This window comes from Brassica napus, chromosome C7, assembly GCF_020379485.1.
Source record: "Brassica napus cultivar Da-Ae chromosome C7, Da-Ae, whole genome shotgun sequence".
Classification (NCBI taxonomy): domain Eukaryota; kingdom Viridiplantae; phylum Streptophyta; class Magnoliopsida; order Brassicales; family Brassicaceae; genus Brassica; species Brassica napus.
The window spans coordinates 17,577,076-17,604,917 of NC_063450.1; the positions used below are offsets into that span (position 1 = coordinate 17,577,076).

A 27,842-nucleotide genomic window follows, 5' to 3' on the forward strand; every position below is an offset into this window, starting at 1 on the left:
TCACCAAAAGATTTTTCCTTTCGAGCTCTTTTGCTTCTTCGAGGTTCATCTTTTTCTTCATTTTCTGAAATATCATTTGTAGAAATCTCGACGTTTGTCTCAGTTTCTGAGTTTTTGACATTGTCTCTTTCTCCTCGAGTTCGTTTTGAACCTTGTTTTTCCTTATATGGAAAAATATTTTCGAAGAAAGATGCATTTCTTGATTTCATGACTGTATTTTCATGAATGTCTGATATTGCAGATTTATGTACCAGAAATCGATAAGCATTACTGTTATGTGCATATCCGATGAAGATGCAATCCACTGTTTTAGGTCCAATAGTGACCTTTTTTGGTGGCGGTACCGCAACTTTTGCCAAGCACCCCCACACTTTGAGGTATTTATTCGAAGGTAAATTACCTTTCCATAATTCATATAGAGTTTCCAGTTACTTTGTGTAGAATTTTGTTGAGGATATAATTAGTGGTAAGCAACGCTTCCCCCCACATGTTCTTGGGTAACCCAGATTCCTGCAACATTGCATTCATCATCTCTTTTAGAGTTCGATTCTTGCGTTCAGCAACTCCATTAGATTCTGGTGAGTAAGGAGCTGTAGTTTGATGGATTATTCCATGTTCTTTACATAATGCATTGAATGGACCATCATACTCGCCTCCTCTGTCGCTTCTAACTACTTTAATAGTTGTTTTAAGCTGATTTTCGACCTCGAGTTTAAATTCTTTAAATTTTTCTAAGGTTTCGTCTTTGCTATGTAATAAATATACATAACAATATTTTGTGCAGTCATCTATGAAGGTCACAAAGTACTTTTTCCCACCTCTAGTTTGTATGTATTTTAAATCACATAAATCAGTGTGAATTAAATCTAGAGGTTTATTAGTTCTTTCAACACGAGGTGATGGCGTTTTTGTGAGCTTAGCATGTACGCATACTTCACATTTTTGTTTACTTGTTTTGCATTTAGAACTGAGATTTAAATTCATTAATCTTTGTATAGATTTGTAGTTTACATGGCCTAATCTTTCATGCCATATATTAAAAGACTCAACCAAATAAGCAACTGGCTCTTTCTTACTCATTGAAACTTTTGGAGCTACAACTTTCGGAAGGACTGTCATTATATTCAACTTGAAAAGTCCACCCTTAACATACCCCTTTCCCAAATACATCCTATTCTTCCTAATCACGAGCTTGTCCGCCTCAAAACTTATGGCGAATCCATTCTTGCTGAGCAAGGTTTCTGAGACCAGGTTCTTCCTCATGTTAGGCACATGCTTCACATTCGCAGAGTGACCTCACGTCCAGATGTCATCTTCAAAATCACATTGCCGCGTCCTTCAATCTTGGAGACTGCAGTGTTCCCCATCCTGAGCTTCTCCTGAGTCTCGCTTTTCTGATAGGTGCTGAACATCACCTTATCGGTGCAAATGTGGGTGGTTGCACCCGTGTCATACCACCATTCCTTGGGGTTGTTGCTTTCAACCGTGTTGGCTTCAGTCACCACAGCAACGAGATCCTCCTCAGTGAGATTTGCCTGAGCCTTCTCATCCTTGATCTTTTTGCGACACTCAACCGTCTTGTGCCCCACTTTGTGGCAGTAGTGACATTTCCCCTTGAACTTCTCCACATTCGCATTGATCTCAATACCTTTGTTCTTGAAGTTTTTTTCCAGAAGCCTTCAAGGCTGCAACAGTTTTGGAAGGCTTGGCAGGAGAATTAGCGTGTGCCTTTCCTTTGCCTTTGTGCTCAGCCATGTTGACACTGTGCTCCTTAGTAGTGACCTTATCAGCAGTTCGGTTTCTGGATTCCATCTGAAGCCTCATGATGAGCTCCTCGAGCCCCATTTTCTTCTTCTTGTGCTTCAAGTAGTTCTTGAAATCCGCATAGCTTGGAGGAAGCTTTTCAATGAAGTTGAGTTGTGAATGTCTCGCAGATGGACATTCCTTCAGCAGCGATTTCATGGCAAATGAGCTGAAGCGCTTCCACCTGATCCATGATGGGGTTTGAATCCACCTTTTTGAAGTCGTGGAATTTTGAGACCACATACTTCTTGCAGCCAGCGTCCTCATCTCTGTACTTCTTGTCCAGTGATCTCCATAGCTCTTTCGCCGTGGGGATCTCACAGTAGACACGGTACAATGGGTCAATGAGACGACCCAAAATGTAACCTTTGCAGATGAAGTCAGAATGCACCCATATGTCAACAGTTGCGAGACTGTGAACATCATCAATCCCGTAAGGAATAAGGGGCTTGTCCTCCTGGATGAACTTGTCCATCTTCATCGTTGTCAGGAAGAACATCATCTTCTTCTGCCATGTTTTGAAGCCTTTGCCATCAAACTTGTCTGGCATCAGTCCTTGAGTGAACACACTAGGGACAGCCGGAGGAGTTTGAACTGCCACGGGACCACTTGCAGTTGCTGAAACTGAACCCGTCTGATAAAGACCAGCACCGAATAGACTCTGGCGAGTGGTTTCATCAGCAACATTTCCCGCATGGAGGATAGTGCTTGTTGTTGCTGCAGCGGTTGACGCTGTAATGTTTCCAACGGTTGTCACAGTTGCATCAGTGGCTGCAACGTTGAGTGGAGTTGTTGTGACATCAATTAGGGTGTTGTTATCGTTCGTCATTTTTCTGTAGAGAAAACATGAAGACGGATTAGTACTCCAACCAACTAATAACATATTATTTGTAAGCAAAGAATAATAGTCCAAAATCGATTTTCATTTTTGGTGTTTGAACCAAATCATATCGATATAAGTCTTGAGAAAAACATTTTGCAAACTCGCTTAAAAGCGTTCGCAGAAATCATTTTGTATAGACTTAGAATGTTTCACAAACTCGCTTAAGAAAGCGGTTATTGAAACGATTCATGTAAATAACATTTTGATAATGTATCAAAAACGTTTCGCGATAATGCTAGAAAGCAATCCGCAAAGCGTTATGAAACAAATAAGAAACATTTCACGGAAGGGCTATAAAGCAAATCGCAAACTCGTTTACAAAAGAACATAGAAACGTTTCGCGGATAAGCATATAGCAAATCACAAACATCATTTGAATGAAACCATAACAGGTTTGTATGAATCGTATATGAATAAACGTTTTTCGGTAGTGCTACAGAGCAAAACGCAAACCGTTTATGAGATAAATAAGAAACGTTTCGCGGAAATGCTACAGAGCAAATCGCGAACATCGTTCTAAAAACTGTTAACAAATCTTTGTTGAACCGTTTTTCAATCCGATTAAACGCTTTAAATAGAAAGCGAAAATAGAGTTAAGATTGTAGAAGTCGGATAACTAGACTGAGATAAACGATATAACAAAAGAACATGTTAAGGAAATTGACGATCTGTAAAGCGAATACGAGAACGATAAGAAATCATATTCACAAATAAACATGGAATCGAGATATAATCTCTTTCCTTAACTCTAAATATTCGCTCCGTTAGTGAGACGGTACTGTACGAATATCGAGTCCCAGGATACAACCATGGCAGACGATCACGCTTCACTCGTGAATCGCCCTATCGAACTATAAATCTACGAAACACTCTCGAACTATAGACTTACGCTAAGGGATTTTTGCTGTTGGTTTTTGATACAAAAAAGTTAACCAATGAAGAAGGAGGAGAGTCGATATTTAAAGAGACGGACGAGAGCCACTTCCCGCAACAGAGGATAAAATGCATGACGTTTTTATTTTCTAAACAAACTACTTGTCGTTTTAAATAAAAATGCATGTCGTTTTTTTTCGAATTAAATGGCAAAACGTTGAGCTTAACTTGGTCCCAAAAAAATATTTTTATCGGACCGGAAGCCCTTCACCGAGGCCCGAGCCGGCCGGACGGCAGCGACACGCGCATGGAGAGCTCTCTCTACCTCTGAGCCGTTTAACACATAGTATGTGTGAGTGCATATATATACTGCTCAACTCTTCTCTTCCTCTCCGATGTGAGACTTTGTTAGTTTCATTTAACCACACATAAGTGGGTTCTTAGGCACACATAAGTGGGCTCTTATAGGCACACAAGCCCAATCATTTGTTATTCACATATTTTAATTAAACCCAATTGGTTTAATTGGTCCAACAGTTTCAATGGTTTCATCGGTAAATATGTTTTGCTATCATATTCCTTTGTGGTTGAATCACCATAACCAATCCATAATTTTGATTTTGAAAAACCCAATATACTGATTTTTCCAACAGAAACCAAACCTGGATTGTCCAACATCTTCAATCTCCCCGACTGTAACACACCATGGTGGCTCTTCTTGCACTGATTCATTAATTATCCATGCATAAATATGATATGCCCGGATCCCAAATTCGTTGATCATAACACGTGTAAATCTTTGGGACCGAAATTGGACATCGTAAAGGATTGAAGTGTCATTCACGGAGATTACTGGTATAACTTGCGTGAAATCAAAATAGTGAAATACTCCAAAAAGGGGTTTCTTGTATAACTTATAGATTTAAATATTTAGATATTAAAATATATTGGACATGAAAACGGAATCCAAAATAGTTTGAATATTTTATAGCAAATAAAGATTATATCATGTATTTTTGTATTTTTTCTAACAAAATAAAACTAAAGAAAACTGGTCAGTGTAAAACCTGATAAATGTTTGGATATTAGTTAAGTATCATATAAAATAAAGAGTGTTTTAAATGGGATAACCAAACTAAATTTTATATTTTTAGTAGTAAGAAAAAAACAATGTAAGGTATTCTTCTTCAAAAGCCATGTACAAAATTTGACGTTTTTAGACATGAGTGAACTGAATCGGAATTGCAATTGGCAATAAATTGAACCAGTATCGCTATAAATCGAATTCTTTGGGTCTGATTGACACAAACAATAGTTTCGGGGTTTTATGTTAAAAGGAGCTATAACCTAGCACCGAATTTTAAAAGGTTTTGTTTCTGTCTATCCCCTTTCCCATTTGAAAATTGAAAATTGAAAGTCGCAATCGTCTTTCTTCTCTCAAGTTTCAACTTCACTTCCTCGCTAGCCGCAGATAGAAGCTTATTGCCATGGAAGATCATCCCCATGACGAATCCTTCGATCTTCAAGAGATTCACAGGTTTCTATCTCCTCTCTCTCTCTCGTTGTTGATTCCTTGATTTTATTTTTCGGGCGGCTTGTTGATCTTATTTGTCCGCCATTCTCAGCCGCGTAAAAGAGCTCGAGTACCGTCACCGTAATTGCATAGACGAATCTGTAGAATCGATTCCTTGCGGTTTCGAGGCTTTGGCACAAGATTATGCTCTTCAGCTTGAGGTAATTGCGAGTGTGAGAACTCTTTTAGGTTTCTTCACTGTAGAATAATGCTAATTTGCGTTATGGAAGACAAAGGTGAAAGAGATTGTTGAAGATTATTGCCATGTTGATTCAATGGATGTTGAAGAGTCAGGTATGCTTCTTTTACTTTGCTGTTTAATGAGTAGTAGATGAATGATGTAAAGATGAAACTAATTGATGCTGAATCTTACAGATGCTTACTTGGAGTATTTGAGAAAGGAGCTTCATTCCGCTGAGGCTGAAAGTGCCCAGGTTTCTCAAGAAATTGAACGTCTTTCCAAGTCTCATGCGAAAGGTTTGTTATTATATTTCGTGTATGCCATCCAAGTCCTGTTATCTGTCTCTATAATATGAGAGTTTTCTTTCTATGAGTTTGTTAGATTGTACTAGTCTGGAAGCGGATCTTGAAGGTCTTCTATTGTCGATTGATTTTCTGACATCTCAGGTTACTTACTGTTCGTTGCCCTCTGCACACTACTTTGTTTAGAATTTACTGAGTTCAATACATGAACTTTCCTTGTAAAGTAGAAGTTTTTTTCTGATGGAATCAAATGGGTTAGTTTGAGGGTTCTGTGGTTTTCATTTAGGATGTGAACAAGTCAAAAGAGAACCTACCATCCAGCAGCTTGATGGAAGTATGTGATGTGGATTATGACGCGAAATTTAAGGTGCGTGTCTGTGAACATATATATATATCTCAACAAAGTTTCATCTTTCTGACTTATAATCTTCCAGTTATTCCAACTATTGCTTAGTCTGATTGATTAGACCTAATGTGGCACAAAGTACAAATAAGCAACAGAACAATATACTGTCCTTCCTTACAGTTCTAGTTTTCCCTCCTTGAATAACGTCGTAGTGGTTAAGAGTTAAGCATCAAAATGCCATCGCTGCTTGTCTTCATGTTGTTTTATGTTGTGCAGAGATGAATTCATATTCGTTTTTAGATTAGAGCTCTACTTCTTCTCTGCTTAGTTTCTATACATCCCTTTTTCACATGTTTTTCAGATGTGTGAACTTGAGAATCAGATTGAGGAGAAAAGGGTGGTTCTCAAGTCATTGGAAGATCTGGATTCTGTACGTAAAAGGTAATGCACACTGTGCTTTCAGATTTACGTCCTTTCACTGACTTTATTTGGGTTCTTCACCTTTTCTACCTTCAGGCTTGATGCTACAGAACAGATTGAGGACGCATTCACAGGCTTGAGGGTTCTCAAGTTTGATGAAAACTTCATTACGCTCCAACTGCGAACATGTATTCCAAAACTAGATGGCTTGCTTGGACAGCACGACCTTGTGCACACTACTGAACCATCTGAATTGATCCATGAATTGCTAATTCATCTCAAGGATAAAACTACAGAGATAACAAAAGTTGAGGTAAGAACACGCCTCCGAGTTTTTACCACCGACGTGTTTTTGTTTGAGTTTTGCATGAATATAAACGAACTTTTTTGTTACTTCCTATTCCCTTTCGTGAATAATGCTAAAATCTACTTTTCTCCCTCAGATGCTTCCAAATGATGTATACATAGGAGACATCATTGACGCTGCTGATCCTTTCAGGTTTGTCCTCTGGCTTCTTTGTGTTTTCCTGAAATTTGGTTTACTTATAAATTGTGAATTTTACTGCTACGTAAATTATTAGACTAATAAGGAATAATAGACGATAGATGATAACTTCCTATCTATTCTTGCTATCAAAACCTTGCACTTGATAAATTTGTTGGTTTTCAAAAGGTTACTCAGACTCTGGTTTGAGTGTTTCCAATTGTATGAACCTTTTGAGCTAAACTAGTTCATGTAATTACATGGCAAGAAAACCCTGGGATGACTGTTCTCTATCATCTAGGTCTTGTGTTTCAGTATAGATATTTTTTTTTTGGGACAACAGTGTTTCAGTCTATAAGTTATGGCTTTCTAGCCCTTTTGCCGGATCTGCAGTTTTCTAAATTTCAGTTAATACTAACTTTCTTCTGGTAACATAGCTTCAGTAAGTTGAATTAATGTATAAACAAAAAAGGGTATCCTTTAAAAGTGCAGGCAGATAAGATTACACTCTGCATTGCTAGACAGATAAGATTACACTTGTGTACCATAAAATATCTTAAAACTGCAGGCAGATAAGATTACACTCTGCATTGCTAGACACAAGATCTTCACTCCAGTGGCTTGTCGCCAAGGTGAAAGAAAGAATTATTTCGGCCACTTTAAGAAAATGTATGGCGAAAAGTTCGAAAACAATCAGGTGAGTCTTTCCTTTCCAGTAGCTTGGGACTAGATGAATTTTTTTTTTCCGATAGGAAATTCATGTTTTTAAGCAAGCCAATTCACTGCATAATCTTATGACAGGCACACGTTCGAATACTACGACAAAGATGAAACAATTGTGGCTCATACAGCAGGAGGTATCGATGCATTTTTAAAAGTCTCTGATGGTTGGCCGCTGCTGAATTCTCCACTAAAGCTCGCATCTCTCAAGAACTCTGAGAATCATTCAAATGGAATCTCGCTGAGCCTAATCTGCAAAGTAGAAGTAAGACCCTTCAATACTTCTCGATTTTAACAATTTCACCATAAGAAAATCTCTGTTTGCTAAAAAATAATGATAGGATGTTGGTTTCTGGTTTTAATCAGCTTAACGATTTTATCACTTAAATCTAATATATGTCAGGAACTAGCGAATTCACTGGATTTACAGACCCGGCAAAACTTATCAAGCTTCATGGATGCTATTGAGAAGATACTTATGCAGCAAAGTCGTGAGGAACTCAATTCCAGTGAACCTTCCCAAAAGTGAGTTACCAAGAAAACGTCCTTGACTCCATAACCTAACATGTTTTGAGAAGTTTGTTGCGTGTTTGCTATCTGCAACCCTTTTGTTGTAATACTTTTGAAATAACTTCTGCCCACGGTCAAATCATATCTAATGATGAAGCTTGTTTTGCTTTATGCTTATGAAAAGAGCAAATGTGACAATAGATTTGACATGAAGGAGCCAAACTTTTATTGTCCTATAACTTCTTCTGGTCCTACCCATTAGCCTTATTGTCCTCAAGTTGCATTCAAATGTCAACATCTTTACCCACTATACTTATGTCATAATGTATGTATATGTACCATTATAATTCATATTTTACATTATCTTCATACACGCATCCCCGCTGTTCCCACACCCACTTGTGCATATAACTAAAGAAAGAAATAATCTCCACTTTCTTTTTCCTATATATTTAACTGCTGCAAGACTACTGGTTGAAAGCCAAGAAGTCAGCGGTTCCTCTGCTCACACTCATGGAGGAACCCACCATAGAGAGCTTCTTCTTCTCTCCAACTAACCTTCCTCCTGAAATGATGGAAGAGATTCTCTTGAGACTACCCGTGAAGTCACTGAAGCGATTCAAATGCGTTTGCACCTCATGGAGGTCTTTGATCTCAGAGACTCTGTTTATTCTGAAACACGCGTTGTGGTTGGAGGCGTCCAAGGCAACCACTTCTAAGAAGAGCCCATACGGAGTCATCACAACGTCTCGATACCATCTCAAGTCCTGCTGCGTCCACTCTCTGTATAACCAGCCAATGGCCAACGTCTTTGAGCATGATGGTGAGCTTTTAGGCAGAGATTACTACCAAGTCGTGGGAACCTGCAATGGGTTGGTCTGTTTCCACGTAGATTACAACAAAAGCTTCTACTTGTGGAACCCCACCATCAAGCTTCAACAAAGATTGCGTGGTTCGGATCTTGAAACGGGAGATGAGGCTGTTGTAAACTATGGATTTGGTTATGATGAATCTGAAGATGACTATAAGATAGTTGCATTGTTGCAACAAAGGAAGATAGGTGCATTGTTGCAACAAAGGAAGAGAGAGGTAATGGTTTACTCAACGAGAAAAAAGCTATGGAGAAGAAGCAGCAGCAACACTTGTTTTCCATCTGGAGTTGTTCTTGCTAACAAGTCAAGATCCGGCATCTACATCAACGGAACACTAAACTGGGCAGCTACTCACTCATCATCATCAGTTTCTACCATCATATCATACGATATGTCACGAGATGTGTTCAAGGAGCTTCTTGGACCAGGCTGTTGCAAGAGAGGATGTTTTACAATGACACTTGGAGATTTGAGAGGATGTCTTTCGATGGTTTGTTATTGCAAAGGAGCAAATGCAGATGTTTGGGTGATGAAGGAGTTTGGAGAAGGAGAATCTTGGTCTAAACTCTTGAGCATTCCCGGTTTAACTGAGTTTGTTAGACCGCTTTGGATCTCAAGAGGTTTGGTGGTTTTGTTGGAATTTAGATCCGGTTTAGCTCTATACAACTGTGCCAATGGGAAGTTCCAGTACCCAGTTCAAGACAGCTTGAGCAGTTGTCGGGACGCTAAAGTCTATATCAAGACATTGGTTTCTCCAAGGGACCTTTAAGATTGGCTTTAACCAGACCTATGCAAAACAATTGTTTTCAACTTGGATTTGGTTCAGTTTATCTGCGCACCATTGTTATACATCTACTTTAAAAGTATTTTAGTTCTTTCTTTTAATCGTAAAGTTACATTTTTCATGTGGGAAACAATATAAAAAAAAAACAATCAGTCAAATATTCCTAACAAAATCATCAACATACAAACACACATCCTTGTGCTCGTGTCTACGTATATAGAAGAATCTGGAATGTTAGATCAAACATTTGGATGATAAAAAATTCTCAGGAGGCTATTTTATCTGAGGTGGAGCTCCGACCAGATCCTGGACTGGTGAAGACAGGATTGTCTCTAGGCGTAGAGGAAGCTCCACGACCACTCGCACTGTTTCCCATATCTTTAGTCTTATGTAGCAGAAACGTTCCTGACAAAATGGTGACAAAACCGCACAGTTGTGTAGCGATCTTTAACCCGCTCTGCGAAGCCCAATCCTATAAATCACATAGAGGAGAGGTTAAGAACATGTTTTGTCATGTTAGATGGAGTTTAACTTGGGAGGGAAGAAAAGGATTTGACCTTGAACATGATCATACTAGCTATAATGGTGAAAGTTGTGAACATAACGTAGTAAACCGGAGAAATAACCGCTGTGTTGAACGTATCCAATGCCTTTTTGCAAAATACAACAGAGAAGAAGCTCAGAAACAGATAATCAATGAAAGTTAGAAGGCTTTTTGTTTACCTTGTTCAAGTAATTGATTTGCAAAATGCAACAAACCGTGACTACTATAATAAAAATCCAAGTTTGGAAGTATTTGAACTGATTCATCTCTGAAAACGTCAGCTTTATGGCAATGGCCACAGCTTTCACACTCATAACCTAACAACACAAGAGACAAAGGTTGAGGAAATATACTTAATAGAGAGAGAGAGAGAGATGAAGGAGCTTACAGTGAGAGAACCCATTAAAGAGCAGATTCCAACATAAACTATCAAATGAGTCTTCCCATAGCGAGGTTCATAGTAGAAGATGAGTACAAGCACCACAATCAAGATCACAGCAGAGTACACTAGAAACCCTGATCCAACAGCAAAATGTCCATATCAATCTTTACAAGAATCTACTTGCACATCGAAGCTTGTGGATTAGTGATCATACCTGGTTCAATAGCAAGCTTCCAAACTTGCTTGACAGATTTTATTTCCTGCTCGTGAGGGGCGTGTAAGACTATCGTTGTAGACCCAACAACACAGAGGACGCAACCAAGCACTCCGAATATGTGAAGTTTCTCTTGCAAAATGAAATGAGCTAGCACTGCGCTGCGTAAAACATGTGCTTTTTCGTTTTCAAGATAACCTATAGTTTATATAATCTTAGTATGATGATCATACTAATGTAGTTATTCAAGGATACCTGAATATAATACTAAGAGCTCCCAAAGGTGTGACTAGAATAGCTGGTGCAAATGCATAGGCTGCAAAATTGGCTACTTCCCCAACAATCACTAAAATGAAGATAACCAAAACACACTCGTTATATCTCTCTCAGCACAATTCAAACAGAGATTTTTTGAACATTACTGATAAGACTCACTCGTAATCATTCCAGCCCACCACCATGGTTCATACAAGTATCCATGTCCTCCTTCACCTGATTGTAGATAAAATCAACAAAAAAAAAAAAAACATTAACAACCAATATTGCAAAACTGAAGTCTGAATTCAAGAACAAAAATGACATATATAAAGACCTGCTCGGACCCCGGATGCACCGGCCTTCTTGAGACCTTTTTTCTTGATAATGAAGCTAGAGCCAATGAAGATACTTGAGGAGACTGCTAATATGAGTCCATTAATGTTATCAGATGACATCTGATCCATCTTGCCTTGTTTTTGTATAAGAAAGATGAATCAGCCTGAGATATAAAAAATTTCCACCTGCAGATTTAAAAAGAAAAAAAAAAACACAAAACAGGTTATGAACATGATCAAATGAGATTTCTTACTACAACTAAAAATCTGATTTTTTTTTTTTTTTTGGATAGATTGTAGAAATATAGAGCTCCTACAAAATTCAAATGATGATTGATTACTTTAATGATGAGCTCATCAACCAGAAAAGGACAAATCTTTATACCCAGAAAAAAAATGAAGAAACAAACTTTTTACTCCAAGAATAAAATCAAAATCGATGCTTTAGAGAAGATTCTTCATAAAAAAAAACTTTGATGGGCTTGTTCCTCTGATTTATGAACAGAAACAAAAAAAAACGTAAGAGAGAACTCAAAACCCTCTGATATACGTTACCTTTTAAATTCACATTTAACTATTAATTCTCTCCAATCAATTTTTTAATATAAAAAATATATAAATGGTAGGAGAGACAAGAAGCAAGTGAAGAACATGCCAAACACTTATATCCAATCGCTTCACTTATCATCAAACACGGAACTCAGACGCTATATTAGATTAGAATCGCGATTGCAATCAAAGAAAACGATTACGGCGAAAAGAAACAAACGATTGAGTTAAAAGGTGGTGAGGGAGAATAATATCGCTAGCAAGAACGTGTCCTCTATTAGAATATTCGAATTTGAAAGGTAGTAAGGTACCTTTATCTGCTTTGCCACCTTCTCTTCCCCAAAACAAAAAAAGAAGAAGGAAGAAGAATGTGAGAGTCTAAGAGGCCATGGGGAAAGGAGACAACTGATTTTCTAGCAAATTTCGATTAAAAAAAACTAGGGTTTTTTATTTAACTAAAGCTTCAGAGGGAGCATTAAGAATCCAGCGGATATTGGTAACGCAACAGCTCGGATATTTTGCTACTCCACATTTATTTGTTTCCAATTTTTATACTTTCATGCTCTCCACCTTCTTTTATTTCCTTTTATTCTTTTCTTTTCCATTTTTTTTTTACTTATGCCAAAGTTTCTTCATTCTTATTTTTTTTTCCTCTTACAAAATTCTCTTTTATTTATATTAACTTTTTCTTTTGTGAATTTTCTAACCTAAATAAAATCAGTTTCAAAAAAAATTATAGACGAAGTCAACTAACAATAAACCTAAACTTAATGTTTAAAACCTCTAGTTGCTCAAAAAAATGTTTAAAACCTCTAATGAAAAAATACACAACTTGTTTCAAAACAAAAAAAAACCCAACTATTATTTAAACGTTCTAAATATTTTTTAAAAAATATATTAAGTACATATAGCAAAATATATGAGGTATCATAATCTTTTTAAAGAAAATATAACTTATATGATTATATTATTATATAATCTTCATTACTATAATTTATTTATTATAATGTTACAATGCTTTATTAGATTAAAAAGCTAAAACAATATCTAAATGTTCGCCTATAACAATTTTTAAAACACTAAAACAACTAGGTTGTGATTTAGAGTTTACTAGATGATAACCCGCGCGTATGCGCATGGTTAGTCTTTTATACTAATGTTTGTTCATTAAATGGTTTAAACATTTTGCAACCCTACAATTTTTATCGATTGTAAAATGACGAATATAAATTTTGGTCTTTTAAATGTATCATCGTTGTTGAATAATTAACGTATTACATCTCGTTTTAATTATTTTTAATACTTTATATGCACAAAAGAAAATTAAGTTTTGCGGCTGACACAAATCACCAAAACCAGATAGGCAACAGTAAAATGACGAAAGGAGATTAGGTTTTCTTCTCTCGATTTGTTTACTATTAACTCTCCATAATTGATTTCATTTTCTACCGCTATACAATTGTGCTTTCGTTCTCGTTTCTGTTTCACTAATATGAGTTTTTTTTTAACTTTTTCTAGTGAATTACATAATTGCCACTTTAAAAAGATGGACATTTGTAAAATTTAGTTCCACTCTAGATACATATCTAAGAATCAAAATTTTGAAGAAAATCACTGGCAAACTCTATTCACATGTTAGTGTTCAAATCTATTATATCAAACTGTTATAGAATATAAGTGAAGACTTGAAATATAAATACCGGTCTAAAAATCATCTAATTCTAGAACAACAAACCAAATAATTTATTTTATTAAATTGCGCTTTTGAGGTTTAGTTACTTAATAGTTTACCGATAAAAAACTATATATATAATACTTTACAATTCTAGTATATGTAAACTATGTATAGATTAAGGACTTTTTATTTATTAAATGATAAACCAAAAAAAATATAATAAATAATTTAAATCTCTCATTCTTACAATTATAATAGCTAGATATAATATTAGGGAGAAACAAATATTAGACGAATGATCAAATCTCTCATTCTTCAAATAAAATCAAAAGAAGGTGATTGGAATCTTGTCGTGATATTTTACTAAAAGATTTTTAGGAATAAAAATCAAGACAAAATATTTAATTTGAATGAACTAATATATATATAGTGCTTCCAATATTAAAAATCACTTCAATTTGAAGAAGTGTATATATGGGATTGTCATGATCAAATAACATATTAGAAACCACCTATTTTAAAAATAATTTGTATATATAAAAGTATATATATTAGAGTAAGCAAATAAATCAAAACCAATACCTTTTGTTTATTTACAATCATGGTTTCGGTAAATAAATTAAAAAATCATTTTATTTACTTTATATGGTATATAATTAACCTTTAGTGATATTTACATATATATATATATATCATATACTTTAATATAAATATTTATTATTGACACTTCGTACTCATATGATTTTATTAACATTTGTATATTTGTTATAACAAAAATTTTAACCGTTAATGACAAATTTTTTAATGTAAGACTTTTCAATAAAAATTTTAAAATTAAAATATTAAGATTTCAATAATGTTTCAGTGAAAATTTTGAAATTAACATTTTTATATAGTATATAGTTTAATTTTAATGATATTAATATATATAATATGAATATCTATTAATGTGACTTCATATTGATATGATTTACGATCATTTGTATCTTGCTTGAACAAAAAAAAAATATTAAACCATTGATCACAAAATTTTCAATGTGGGATTTTTGTCATTTTTAGTAATTTATTTTAATTTATTTTAATAATATAAAATTAAACAAAAAGAGAGAAGATATAAAAATTGTTATCAAATATATATTATTCATAATCATTAATTGTCATATATATGTTAATCATATTAGGGAATTCCGTAGCTTTTATTTAAGAAAGAATTGAGAATATTATTTTGTACACTACTAATTAATTTGTTACTTAGTTTAATAAAAAATATACTATATATTTATATGAACCAAATTATTTTTCTAAAAATTCTAAAAATCATCGTAATGATGACACGTGGCTACAAAAATATGTTGTAATGTTCTAGAATTAATATATACGGGATATGAAAATTGCCAACAAGTTAAAACGCTTGAGATGGTTTAATCGAATGGAAACCTTATTAGTTGGGGAGAATTGCCAAGTGTGACTCAAAACTTGGAGTCAAACCCAAAACAATACCCCAACTTGGGTCAAAGGCAAAAGTAACCTAAAAGACTATTGAAATTACAACTATCCCCTTGTGACCAAACAAAAAAACAGAATTTTTTTTACGTTTCTACCCCTCGCAAGTCGTCTGTTTAGACGACTTGAAAATAAGTCGTCCAGACGACTTAACTGAAAGTCGTCTGGACAGTTAGTCTTAAACATAATTTAAAAATTTTGTAAAAAATATTTTGATAAGTGAAAAATGGGAATTATGTAATTAACATATGTCTTAGGAGGTATAAATTAAGATATAACAAATTTCAATTGTTTTCAGCATAGATGAGTGAAAGTAGTGAGTCATGATATTCTTTAGTTTATGTTTCATCAACATATGTTGTAGTATTGTATGTGTTCTTAGGGTTAGATTTTGGAAAGCATTAAAACCGTTTTTGAAAATTTTTAAAATTACTTATGCGTGTTCATTTCTGTGTATAGTAAACACTATTTAAGTATAATTTGATTTTATAACGTGGTTAGTTAGTTAATCTAGTCATTTTAGTTTAGGGGTTCATTTTAGGGTCTAGGACGACTTAATATTTTGTCGTCTGAAAACAGACGACTAAATATTAAGTCGTCTGTTGTACATTATCAGCCAGAATAAGTCGTCTAAACCGGACCAAACCTTAAAGTTTACCAATGTACTTTTAAAGCTAACCGGATTATTTACCCAATATATAAGGTGATTTTTATTTTTTTGTTTCATTTTTCGCGAAATTCAGAAACCCTAACAGTTCTCTCTCAAAGGCGATTTCGAATTCCCACGATTTCCGAACAAACCATCGTTCTCAACGTCAGCTATCTATCTCACTTCATTCTCACCGTTGTCGCCGCAGCTTCTTCTAACCCTAGCGCCGCCGATTCCTCTAAACCCTAGCGCCGCCGATTCCTCTAAACCCTAGCGCCGCCGCTTCCACTATTTCCGAACAAACCGTCGCCCTCGCCACCGTGGTCACCAACGTTCTCACCGCCGCTTCCTCTAAACACTAGCGCCGCCGCTTCTTCTAAACCCTAGCGCCGCCGCTTCTTCTCTGTAAACCTTAGCGCCGTTTCTCTGTAAACCCTAACGCCGCTAAGTCATCAATCTCGAGGAAAAGATGAACATAAAACGTTGTCTCTATCAATTTACTCATTCTCACCGTTTCACGTTTATTTTTTCAGATCAATAACCGCAATGACGAGTACTCCAACTCCTTCTGCGACTGGAAGACTTGTAAGTAATTTAAGTCGTCTGGAAAGTCTTCCAACTGGACGACTTAGTAGATGACTTAAATATAAGTCGTCCATTTGGAAGACTTTCCAGACGACTTAAATTTAAGTCGTCTACTAAGTCGTCTGGACTTATATTGTTGTCTTTGATTATTTTGCAGACAAAAAGGATGGATATTCCAGAACTCCCCCGTAGGTTATACACATCAGGGGAAGAGCCAGAAGCCCACAATAGCATTTCGTATCATACGGATAACAGCAAGTTGCATACTGCTCTTAGGAAAGCTCTTACTGATGACGAATTTGAAGAGCTCAAGGAGTCGAGTTTGGGAGTTTTCATCAAGTTCAAGGAGCAGGGATTTGGTTGGGCTTCAAGGCTGGTTCACTACATGCTCAGTTTCAAGCTGGACATTAAGAAGAAGTATGAGATGTGGTCTCTCGTTGGTCCAGAACCTTTGAGGTTTTCACTGTTAGAGTTTGAAAACCTCACTGGTCTAAACTGCGAGTACATCGAGGACCTTGAGACACCAAAATGTGACGTTACCCCAGAGATGGTTTCTTTCTGGGGGATGTTGGGAGTTCATCTGGAAGCTGGGTCAACTACTGATCAGATAATAGTAGCACTGAAGAGATGCGGGGATTGGTCCAGGGAAGATCGCAAGCGGCTCGCGTACCTCTCCATCTTCACTGGATTCATTGAAGGGAAAAAGTTTTCAACCGCTACACGATCTACTCTGGCAAGGCTAGTGATGGATTTAGAACGGTTTGAGAATTATCCATGGGGGAGAGTCGCGTTTAAGGTGCTGATGGACTCTTTGTGGAACAAAGAAATTGCTGGCTGTTACACCGTGGATGGGTTTATACAAGTTCTTCAGGTCTGGACGTACACAGCTATGCCGAAATTGGGTGCTAGTATTGGTGGTCCCAGAGCAGACAGTCCGTCTCCACCGATACTGGCTTACGAGGGCAGCAAAGGCCGCAGATCAATGAAAGCTGCTATCTTGAGTCAGGTATTTACTTCAATCCAAAAGACTGCGCAGAAGACTTATTATAAGTCGTCTGGAAGGTCGTCCAGCTGGACGACTTATCGGACGACTTATAATAAGTCGTCTGGAAAGTCTTCCCAGCTGGACGACTTATCGGACGACTTAATTAAGTCGTCTGGAAAGTCTTCCATCTGGACGACTTATTAGACGACTTATTATAAGTCGTCTGGAAGGTCTTCCAGCTGGACGACTTAGTAGACGACTTATAATTAAGTCGTCTATTTAGTATTTTTTTTCAAATATCTAACTCGATTCTTCTATTTACTGCAGACCCGCGTGATCAACTTTGTTGAGAAGGACATTAGTGAAATGTGGCCAAAATGGGACTCTGAGGTTGAGGACCTGCCCGCGGAGAACATCATTAAAGTCATGTATGAGCGGAGACCGTGGAAGTGGACCATGGATTGCTGGGAAGTCACTGGTACTAAGGTCAATACAAAACCTAAGGTTGTGACTCCATCGAAGAAGGCCAAAGAGATGGTTGTGTTGGAGGAGGAGGAGGAGGAGGAGGAAGACAATCCAAGACCTCGGAAGAAAGCTCGTAAAGAGGCTCCTAAAGTGGCTAGTGAAGAGGCTAGAGAAGAGGCTAGAGGGGTGACCAGAGAGGAGTTGGAAATTATGTTCAAGGGCGTAGCTGACTGCATGAAAAAAGGGTTTAATAAGTGCATGAGGGAGTTTAGGAAGTTGTCCGATAGATTGGAAGCTGTGGAGAAGAAGGTTGGTGTCACCAATCAGGCTACCCCTCCACCTCTAACCAATCAGGCTACCCCTCAAGATAAACAGCCTACCCCTCTTGCCAAAGAAACCGGGGGTAGAAACAAACAGGCTACCCCTCATGCCAATGAAACCGTGGTTAGTAACCAGCCTCCTCCTCATCAAACCAAACAGCAGCCTCCTCCTCCTCAAAAGAAACAGCAGCAGCCTCCTCCTCCTCATCAAACCAAACAGCAGCCTCCTCCTCCTCAAAAGAAACAGCAGCAGCCTCCTCCTCCTCAAAAGTAACAGCCTCCTCCTCAAAAGAAACAGCCTCCTCAAATCAAAGAGGTTAGTATCAAATCCAGGGTTAACTAGTTGTCCAGACGACTGTAAAAGTTGTCTGGACGACTAGTTGACCCTGGACGACTTAAACGTAAGTTGTCTGGACGACTAGTTGACCACGGAAGACTTAATTTTAAGTCGTCCAGGGTCAACTAGTCGTCCAGACAACTTTTATTTAAGTCGTCCAGGGTTAACTTGTGTGCAACTTTTATTGCAGAGATGGTTGCCGGAGGATACAGCAACCGAGGCGAACTCGGTAAATAAGATCTTGCCGGAGGATAAAGCAGATGGTGTCACCTCCAAAGAGATTGTTGCTGTCACTTCCACCGATCACCAACCGAGCCTCGCTTCCACCGATCAACAACCGAGCCTCGCTTCCACCGAGCCAAGCGATCCAGTTTCAGAACCGAACCTGGTTGTATTGGACAAGCGTGCAAAGAGTAAACGAGCGAAGAAACCTGCTCCCACTGTGAGATCTCCTTATACGGCAGAGAAAAAAAAGATAAAGTGGCAGCCTGTAATCCATTTCCGCCAGTAAACAAAGATAAGTTGAAGGAACTCGCTGATTGGTTGAAAACTGATCCGTAAGTGATTGCTTTACCCATAATAGCTTGATTTAGTCGTCCAAAACTGATTGCTTTTTTGTTTGCAGTCATTATTTAACTAAGACCGAGGACAAACCACGTACATCACCAACAAGGTGGTACCACTTCCTCCGGACAGCCAGAGGATGGCTGGAAGACTGCGTAAGTCTTCTGCACACGACTTATATTTAAGTCGTCTGGTAACTTCTAACTTGTTATATTTAATATGCAGCATATAGATGCTTGGATTAATGTGCTAAGGCAGAGGTATCAGGAGAACCCACAAGCTTTCAGGAGCGAGCGAATGTGCTTCCTGGATCACAACTTTTCCCAGTCTTGGAGAGAGCAGTATCAGCTCCATTTTGCCACCTTTGACAAAGAAATGCCATCCATCAATTGGTTCGACCGTCATCGTACCCGCTATCTCTTCTCGAACAGCAAGCAAGTATTCAACACCCCCGCTATGTTCAGTTGTGAGACTCAAAGCATCTTGTCTCCTTTTCCAATACCATTTTCCTAACTTCTGCCTTATGAACTCCAGCAGGAACGTAATCGGAAATCCTCTTGCTCGCTTCAGTGCGGAATTAATAGATTCAGCAATGTTGCTTGTTTTTATGTTGAACATGTTCCCCTTACAATAAACCCTTGACCATAGCCTGACGTCGGCTTTCTCCAAATACGTTGCAAGTTCCGGGTTTGCACTCCGTATCTCAGCCATGTACCGGTCAAAATCGTAAACCGTGTGAGCATAAGCAGCCCCTTTCACCAAGTACATGAGATGTTTCCCTTTAAACTTTTTGACAATGTTATCTTGAAGGTGATAATAACATATTCCTCGGGTTGCCCAAGGAAACACCTTATCACACGCACTTTTAATGGCCTTGTGCCGGTCGGAGACTATCACCAGAGGCTTGTCATGAGATATACAACTAGCCAATTTTGTGAAAAACCATTCCCAAGAAGGTATATCTTCCTCATCCACGATCCCAAAAGCCAATGGGAATATCTGAAAATTGCCATCTTGTGCGGCTGCAACTAACATAGTTCCTCCATACTTTCCACTTAGGTGAGTTCCATCCACCACAATGACCCTTCTCTGATACTTAAAACCTTTGATAGAAGCTCCAAAAGAGAGAAATAGATACTTAAATCTTTTCATAGAATCAAGTTCTATTGCCGTGATAGAATCAGGATTTGCAATGGAGATTTGCTCGAGATATGATGCCAGACGCGAATACCCTTCTTCTGCTGATCCTCTCACCAATCTTTGTGCATATAACAGTGCTCTGTATGAAGTGGTGTAATCAAGCGCCATGCCAAACATGTTCCTCATTGCATCAGTGATATGCTGCGGAGTTATCCCATCAATGATTCCAACACGATCAATGAAAAGACTACCTACATACTTCGGAGTACAGTGTCTCCGCTGAGCGATTCGGTCTCCCGCTGAGCATAAATGTTTTTCCACATACTTTGTTACCCAAAACGTGTTTGTCCCATGTTTGACACTCGCTCTGACCTTCCATCCACAATAGCTAACCGGACATGTTGCCACAACGAGAGTTTTCGTTGATTTGTATAATCTGAAAGAAAACTTGCCCCTCACTGCTGCCAACCGCAGCTCTGAAAGCAGTGCACCCTTGCTAACAAAACTCTGGTTGACATAGATACTGGTACCATTCGATTTTCCTCCTTCAATAGCATTTGTCTTAGCATATGTCTTTTGGATTTCTTCAAAACAAATATTATCATCATCTTCCTCGTCCTCATCTGGAACCTTTCCATAAAGACTGTAATCCCCACCATTCTGATCCGTTTCACCAACAATAGAATTATCAGCATCCTCCACCCCATTTTCCTCCTCCCCATCTTGATTTTCATCTTCAACAAACTCATTATCACCAACATCTTCAAAACATTCATCAGCTTCATCATCATCACCAACATCTTCTTCCCATTCACCAGCTTCATCATCATCACCAACATCTTCTTCCCATTCACCAGCTTCATCATTATCACCAACATCTTTTTCCCATTCACCAGCTTCATCAATATCCCTTTTCTCTGAAACCGTTTCGACCTTGCTGCGGCTTGATACACAAAGACATACTCTATGGGTTTTGAGTATCTCCAGCAAGTTTCGAACTTGTCTATCACTTGTAACATGAATGGGAAGACTGCCTGGAGCCATCATCATTTCTGCTGGTAATGAGTAGCTAATCTCCACACTCACTGTTCTCATGTCCAGGTTATAATCTTCTTGAGCCATTGCAACAAGTTCAGCATGTGTTGAATCTTCATTCAATAAAAACAATCTTGCTCCTTTGAGATCATCAACCACAAAATCCCAACGGAAATCTCTCAACAACCATTCTCCATACACTGCATGTAACTGAAAAATCATCTGCAAATATTCAAAATAAAACACATTAGTAAACATAGAGAAAATGAAGAAGTTCAATAAACATTGCCGCAGACGACTTAGCATTAAGTCGTCCAGAAGACTTAAAGGTAAGTCGTCTAAAGAGGTCACTTTTGCAATTGAAAATTAAAAGGGACGACTTAATTCTAAGTCGTCCGGATTTGTTTGTTAAAAAAAAAACTTCAGACGACTTATATATAAGTCGTCTACGAGAAACGGGCTAGTTTTGCATTTGACCGAATCGTGTCAGATCTTTGACTATTTCTGGACGACTTATAATTCAGTCGTCTCTGGGAAAGTTAAAATTTCAATATTTTATGAAAACTTGACGACTTACGTGTAAGTCGTCCTAGGTTAGTTTTGTAATTGAAAAATAAAACTTGAAATTTAACTTTCTCCAGACGACTTAGATGAAAGTCGTCCAGCTAAACGACTTAATTTAAGGTCGTCCGGGATAAGCAAGGTTTGACCAGAAAATTGGGAAAAATTCTAGACGACTTTGCTTTCCCCGGACGACTTTAAATTAAGTCTTCTGGAGGGACGACTTTATATTAAGTCGTCTGGTTAAAGTTAAATTATGAAGTTTTATTTTTCAATTACAAAACTAACCTAGGACGACTTACACGTAAGTCGTCAAGTTTTCATAAAATATTGAAATTTTAACTTTTCCAGAGACGACTGAATTATAAGTCGTCCAGAAATAGTCAAAGATCTGACACGATTCGGTCAAATGCAAAACTAGACCGTTTCTCGTAGACGACTTATATATAAGTCGTCTGGAGTGTTTTTTTTTAACAAACAAAGCTGGACGACTTAATTTAAGTCGTCCGTTTGACCAGAAGACTCATCAGTAAGTCTTCTACATACAGATGACTTACTAGTAAGTCTTCTACGCGAACAGATCTTGAAAGAAAATTCAAATTCGTACCTTAAACTAGGTGAGATGACTTCGTTTGCACACAGGGTCTTCTCCAACCACCCAAAACCTCAAACGAAAGCAACCGTAAGTCAAAACGAAAGAAATATGGCTCTGTCAACCATAGCCCATATTTTGAATCAAAAACTTGAGTTTTTTGGATGAATATAGAGAGAAAGTGAAAGAAATGTTGTTTTTAGTTCATAACAATTGAAACAGAGAGAGTGTAAAGAGATTTACGTGCATTAAAGGGCATTAAAAGCTCCAAACAGTTCGTACAAGGTTGTTGCCACTATTCATTGCAGTGGCAATATTGTAAATACTTGAAGAAGATGAGGTTGAGACAGTAAAGAAGCCATTTTCGAAAAAAAGAAAAAAAAAATGTTAATGATATTTTCGTAGATAAAATGCAGGTGTGAGGTTAAAATCTCAAAAAAAAAGAGTCAAAAAAAAAGGTTAGTTTTCTGTTTGACTTCAAGTTTTGAGTCACTTTTGCAAAAAACCCTATTAGTTGTGAAAAAAACTTATATTTATAGAAAACATCATCGATGCATATTCTGTTTGGAACTACAAGTCCACTAGTAATCCAATTATATTATCATACATCATTGATCCATATTCTGATTCTCCTGATTCCACTTTGGAATTTTTTGTAACGAGAGCAATATAGTTGAAGAAGATGGAAATAAATTTCGAATTCGATACAATGTTATTTTGTAATTCTGGTCTCAAACATAGGGACCTAAAACTCGAAGAGCCTCTCTTTAACAGAGAGGGTTATAGTTCTTTGCCTACGCCTAAAAAAAGAAAAGTAAATAATTAAAAAAATCGTCCACTTGCGGCTTAGATAAAAAGATTCGACTTTGTCCCCTTTCCCTTCGATTCGATTGCATATCTAGAAACCCTAGACCCGCCGGGATCTACCTCCGAGTTCCCCCATTCTCTCTTCTCTCTCTAGTTTTGGTGATGGAAGCTTAGCCTCTGCTCTATTCAGATCGACGGAAGCCGAAACTGCTGTTAAGCGCTACTTGCGTCAATGGCTTCTAACGCCGGTAAGCCCTTCTGGATGAAACACGCCGAAGACGCCAAAATCAAAGACGACGGAGAGAAAGACGCCGCCGCAAAAGCAGCTTTCGACGCCACTTTCAAAGGCTCCGACCAACAAACGCCGTTGATTGAACCTGCTCCATCTTCCACGGCACCGGAATCTTCACCAGAATCCGATAGCGATTCCGACGACGAATCTGATTACCTATCGAGAAAACCAATCGGTCCTGTGGATCCGAGTAAGTCCACGGCTTCCGGAGCTGGCATCGGTGGAGGAACGGCCTGTGCTCCGTCAACGTTTATAGTAGTAACGAAGGACTCTGATGGAAGAAAAGTTCCTAATGGTGGGGCTTTGATTAGGGTTAAAGTGTCTCCTGGTGTTGGTGTTGGTGGTACTGATCAAGAAGGTGTGGTGAAAGATGTTGGAGATGGGAGTTATTCTGTTACCTACGTTGTGCCTAAGAGAGGTAACTATATGGTGAGCGTTGAGTGCAATGGGGTTGCTATCATGGGAAGTCCTTTCCCTGTCTTCTTTAGCCAAGGTATGATCTTCATCTCACTTTCAAATAATTAACTTATGATTGTTCGTCTGATGTTCAAAGGTTCTGTCTTTATCAAAAACTGAAACAGGGTCTTCTTCTACCGGACTGATTGGTTCTGCTCCAGCTTCATACTCAAACCTTATCAATCAGACAATGCCAAACATGCCGAACTACACTGGTTCTGTTTCGGGTGCTTTCCCAGGGATGTTAGGGATGGTTCCTGGCATTTCCCTTGGTCCTTCAGGTGGTGCTATACTGCCTGGGGTTGGAGCTTCTCTTGGGGAAGTGTGCCGGGAATATCTTAACGGTAGATGTGCAAACACTATGTGCAAGTTGAATCACCCTCCACAGAATTTGCTCATGACTGCTATAGCTGCAACAACAAGCATGGGTAATCTAAGTCAGGTACCTATGGCTCCTTCGGCTGCAGCAATGGCTGCTGCTCAGGCTATTGTCGCTGCACAAACCCTTCAAGCCCACGCTTCTCAGATGCAAGCACAGTCTCGATCAAACAAAGGCTCTTTAGGTATTCTGTCCTTTCATTCTTGGCCTCTCTCTCTCTCTATAATATATACGCGATTTTTGTTTGGGTCCCTTGTGGATTCTATATGTAATTACATAGAAATTTAGTTTGCTTCCTGTTGGGATACTCATGAGTTGAAGTAGTTTCTGATTTAGGTTCCCCGGAAAAGGAAGTAACGGGGGAAGCATTGAAGAAATTTCTCCAAGTTAGCAATCTGAGTCCTCTGCTTACAACTGAACAGCTTAAGCAGCTGTTTAGCTTCTGTGGCACAGTGGTTAACTGTACTATAACTGATTCGAAGGATCTTGCTTATATAGAATACGGAAAGACCGAAGAAGCAACCGCTGCTTTGGCATTAAATAATATGGAAGTCTGTGGTAGGCCTTTGAATGTTGAGATTGCGAAATCGCTTCCTCGAAAACCATCTTCCGATAACTCTTCTTCGTCCTCATTACCAATGATGATGCAACAGGCCGTCGCGATGCAGCAGATGCAGTTCCAACAGGCTATACTGATGCAACAAGCCATGGCTACTCAGCAGGCTGCGAATAGGGCTGCCACCATGAAGTCTGCCACCGAGCTTGCAGCAGCTAGAGCTGCAGAGATAAGCAGGAAACTGAATCCTGATGGAGTTGTAAATGACGAGAAAGAAGACGACAAGAAACCTAGGTGGGCTTCCATGACCTGTGGCTTGCTCTTTGCTCTTTTTGATGACATTGTCATATTATTTGAGAGCTGAACTGATAGTCGCCACTCTTGTGCAGGTCACCATCTAACTCTCCAGCCAGATCTAGATCGAAGTCAAAATCACCAATTAGTTACAGGCGAAGGCGGAGATCTCCGACTTATTCACCACCCTTTCGTCGCCCACGAAGTCATAGGTCAAGATCACCGTTTAGATATCATCGGCGATCAACCTATGAGGAGAGAAGGCGGTCATATAGAGATTCGAGGGATATTTCTGAAAGTAGGAGATACGGTAGATCAGATGAGCACCATTCATCTAGGTCAAGGAGAAGTAGGAGTGTAAGCCCCAAGAAGAGAAAATCCAAGCAGGATGATTCAGAGCTGTCAAGACATCGACGGGATAGCTCATCTCGCGGGGATAAGAAATCATCTCGCGCTCGTTCACGATCGCCTAGGCGAGATAAGGAAACTAACTCAACACCAAGAGATGATGAAGAAACAAAACACAAACGTAGAGCTCGTTCAAGATCTAGATCAGTGGAAGATTCTGCAGATAAGAAGGATGAAGCTAGAGCTGAGGAACTGAAACATCACAAAAACCGGTCAAGATCTCGTGAAGATCGGAAAAGAACCAGAGCCTCATCCAGAAGTTCTGATGATACTGAACGGAAACACAGGGGGAGGTCCAGGTCTAGATCATTGGAAATCAACAATGGCTCTCATGAGGAAGTTGATGGTGCTGAAGAGAATGACGGCAATATGAAGGAGGAGAGGAGGGGAAGGTCTAGGTCTAGATCATGGGAAACTAACCACAGATTTTCTAGAAGAAATGAGGTGGATGAAGATAAAAAGACAGAATCACGTAGAAGGAGGTCCAGGTCAAAATCAGCGGAGGGTAAGCGTAGTCATCATACCAAGGAGACTCAGAGCAGGGACAGAAAGTCTAAGCGACGCAGTGGAAGGCGGTCGAGGTCGGTGTCTTCTGAGGGTAGGCATAGGAGAGAGAGAAGGTCATCCCCTGATGAAAAGAAATCATCAAGACATAAGGGACACTCAAGGTCGAGATCAAGATCGAGAGAGAAGAGGAATTCAAGAGATAAAAGATCAAAACGTCATGAAAGATTGCGGTCAGCTTCTCCTGGTGACGACAAAGGAAGAGGTGATAGATCCTCTCCTGTTAGTTCTGAATGATCAGCTGTTTAAAAAGCAGACTGTCCTTGGGCCTTTTCTCCAATTGAAACGTTCTACTTTTCAAATTTATCAATGGTACTTTCGATGAACTGTTCAAAGATTATCAAAACTGTTTCTGCTTCACATCCATCTTTCAAGATATATGGTAGATTGTTTCAGCAGCTTTCAGGTTAAAGAGTGACGTAAATTTTGTTACGGTCTCTTTCAGGAAAACAGCCTCAAGTATGAGCAACTTCAAGTATGAGCATAGTTTTCGATTCTCTTGAAAATCTTCAATTGGTTTCTTGATCCTTAGGATTGTAGACTCAGTGGATTGACAGGTATTCGTATCTGACTAATGTCAATGTACCATTAGGCTGTTGTACGGAAACCTGATCCTCACATAATCTCTGCTTTGTTTTTCTTTTCTTTTTTTTGGTGCGGGGGATTAAATGCAAGTTCACCAACACACACATCTTTGAGATTAGTGTCGTCATTGTAATAATAGTTGAGTGGAAATGGAATATTATACAACCAATCAAAGATCATCTTCCATTATGATCAACATGTTCCTCTTAAAGTTTAACATCAGTTCCATTTGTTCGAGAGGATCCATGGTTCGTCTTCTTCAAGGGTCATTGCTTGTAGAGTTCTTTGATAAAACTCGGAAGAGGATAATGAGTGTATAGACAATGCTTTTGCTATGAGCTTAATTAGGACAACAATAATAAATACCTTGGTTTCATTTGGCTACGTATTTCATACTTTTACAAGAATTGAAATAGCCCCCAAAAAAGAATAAAATCTACAAGAATTTAGTAAAGACTCGAGTCTAGTTTACTTTTAAAAATAGAGCCGAGTCTACTGTGTATAGAAAATGTTTTTTTTTTAATTTTCTTCTCGTTAAGACTTGAGAGAAAATTCGTGAGAATGTGTTGTATATTTTTTATTATTTACACCACTATATATAATGGCTCATACAAGGTGGAGTCAAATGGAGAATTGATTACAAAAATACTCTACATAATGACATGATCAAACTCATAAAGACTAAGGTTGAATGGGTCTTCCATGTGGTTGGATGTAAACCCCCAATGGACTCTAGTCTTGAACTTGTATGGTCTTGAACTTGTATGGTGTTGAACTTGTATGGTCTAGATTATGGACCATCCACTTCATGATTCATAACACTCCTCCTTGGATGCCATAACCATATAGGGTTTGTAACATGCTAATGTTGCCTCATTAAAACCTCTCCCGGAAAACCCAAAACCCAATGTGGTAAAAAGGGAAACCAGAGAAAGGAAAAAGAGTACAACACACATTACTCCCCCTGATTTGGACATCACTGAAGGTCCTTGAGTCTATGTGTGCCAATCTTGTTGCGTGAACTTCCTGAATGTGCAAGAGGGCAATGATTTGGTGA

The 27,842-nt window shown here is 38.3% G+C and overlaps 4 protein-coding genes across 11 annotated transcripts; 3 read left to right on the plus strand and 1 right to left on the minus strand.

Moving 5' to 3' along the window:
• Nucleotides 1-4,928: 4,928 nt before the first annotated feature.
• On the plus strand, nucleotides 4,929-8,266 carry LOC106402678. Of its 2 annotated transcripts, none has more exons than XM_013843459.3 (12): nucleotides 4,929-5,096; nucleotides 5,185-5,293; nucleotides 5,363-5,426; nucleotides 5,508-5,609; nucleotides 5,695-5,759; nucleotides 5,902-5,982; nucleotides 6,323-6,402; nucleotides 6,478-6,694; nucleotides 6,825-6,880; nucleotides 7,434-7,562; nucleotides 7,667-7,850; nucleotides 7,989-8,266. In XM_013843459.3, exons 1-12 carry the CDS (start codon nucleotides 5,047-5,049, stop codon nucleotides 8,112-8,114), a joined length of 1,263 nt encoding a protein of 420 aa, XP_013698913.2. In that variant the 5' UTR covers nucleotides 4,929-5,046; the 3' UTR covers nucleotides 8,115-8,266. The 2 variants fall into 2 exon arrangements, with proteins under 2 accessions (XP_013698913.2, XP_013698914.2); XM_013843460.3 differs by having other exon boundaries at nucleotides 5,369-5,426.
• A 263-nt stretch (nucleotides 8,267-8,529) lies between these two features.
• On the plus strand, nucleotides 8,530-9,872 carry LOC106450596 (F-box/kelch-repeat protein At3g23880-like). The gene has a single exon (XM_013892281.3). It carries the CDS (start codon nucleotides 8,609-8,611, stop codon nucleotides 9,734-9,736), a length of 1,128 nt encoding a protein of 375 aa, XP_013747735.2. The 5' UTR covers nucleotides 8,530-8,608; the 3' UTR covers nucleotides 9,737-9,872.
• LOC106402577 (probable magnesium transporter NIPA1) lies at nucleotides 9,821-12,600 on the minus strand. 5 transcript variants are annotated; one of them, XM_013843347.3, is made up of 9 exons: nucleotides 12,345-12,600; nucleotides 11,484-11,670; nucleotides 11,327-11,383; nucleotides 11,147-11,237; nucleotides 10,892-11,052; nucleotides 10,684-10,811; nucleotides 10,475-10,612; nucleotides 10,309-10,401; nucleotides 9,821-10,223 (listed from the first exon to the last, which is right to left on the minus strand). In XM_013843347.3, the coding sequence occupies exons 2-9, from the start codon at nucleotides 11,611-11,613 to the stop codon at nucleotides 10,017-10,019; spliced, it is 1,005 nt and encodes a 334-aa protein (XP_013698801.1). In that variant the 5' UTR covers nucleotides 11,614-11,670; nucleotides 12,345-12,600; the 3' UTR covers nucleotides 9,821-10,016. The 5 variants fall into 5 exon arrangements, with proteins under 5 accessions (XP_013698801.1, XP_013698802.1, XP_022562057.1 ...); XM_013843348.3 differs by lacking the exon at nucleotides 12,345-12,600 and adding an exon at nucleotides 12,040-12,238; XM_022706336.2 differs by lacking the exon at nucleotides 12,345-12,600 and adding an exon at nucleotides 11,870-12,027.
• Nucleotides 12,601-23,282: 10,682 nt separating this feature from the next.
• On the plus strand, nucleotides 23,283-26,964 carry LOC106406042 (serine/arginine-rich splicing factor 4). 3 transcript variants are annotated; one of them, XR_002659769.2, is made up of 5 exons: nucleotides 23,295-24,036; nucleotides 24,125-24,562; nucleotides 24,703-25,228; nucleotides 25,324-26,512; nucleotides 26,646-26,964. XR_002659769.2 is itself a non-coding variant. In XM_013846636.3 (4 exons), exons 1-4 carry the CDS (start codon nucleotides 23,484-23,486, stop codon nucleotides 26,435-26,437), a joined length of 2,619 nt encoding a protein of 872 aa, XP_013702090.1. In that variant the 5' UTR covers nucleotides 23,283-23,483; the 3' UTR covers nucleotides 26,438-26,598. The 3 variants fall into 3 exon arrangements, 2 of the variants coding, with proteins under 2 accessions (XP_013702090.1, XP_013702089.1); XM_013846636.3 differs by lacking the exon at nucleotides 26,646-26,964 and having other exon boundaries at nucleotides 23,283-24,036; nucleotides 24,715-25,228; nucleotides 25,324-26,598; XM_013846635.3 differs by lacking the exon at nucleotides 26,646-26,964 and having other exon boundaries at nucleotides 25,324-26,598.
• The last annotated feature ends 878 nt before the right edge of the window (nucleotides 26,965-27,842 follow it).

Coding starts and splice junctions, on each gene's coding strand:
- LOC106406042 (XM_013846635.3), top strand. CDS start 23,484: ATGGCTTCTAACGCCGGTAAGCCCTTCTGGATGAAACACGCCGAAGAC. Junction 24,037..24,124: donor CCCTGTCTTCTTTAGCCAAG/GTATGATCTTCA, acceptor AAACTGAAACAG/GGTCTTCTTCTACCGGACTG. Junction 25,229..25,323: donor GAAGACGACAAGAAACCTAG/GTGGGCTTCCAT, acceptor ACTCTTGTGCAG/GTCACCATCTAACTCTCCAG.
- LOC106450596 (XM_013892281.3), top strand. CDS start 8,609: ATGGAGGAACCCACCATAGAGAGCTTCTTCTTCTCTCCAACTAACCTT.
- LOC106402678 (XM_013843459.3), top strand. CDS start 5,047: ATGGAAGATCATCCCCATGACGAATCCTTCGATCTTCAAGAGATTCAC. Junction 5,610..5,694: donor TTCCAAGTCTCATGCGAAAG/GTTTGTTATTAT, acceptor TGAGTTTGTTAG/ATTGTACTAGTCTGGAAGCG. Junction 7,851..7,988: donor GCCTAATCTGCAAAGTAGAA/GTAAGACCCTTC, acceptor AATATATGTCAG/GAACTAGCGAATTCACTGGA.
- LOC106402577 (XM_013843347.3), bottom strand. CDS start 11,613: ATGGATCAGATGTCATCTGATAACATTAATGGACTCATATTAGCAGTC. Junction 11,053..11,146: donor GCTCTTAGTATTATATTCAG/GTATCCTTGAAT, acceptor TGTTTTACGCAG/CGCAGTGCTAGCTCATTTCA. Junction 10,613..10,683: donor CTTTAATGGGTTCTCTCACT/GTAAGCTCCTTC, acceptor TTGTGTTGTTAG/GTTATGAGTGTGAAAGCTGT.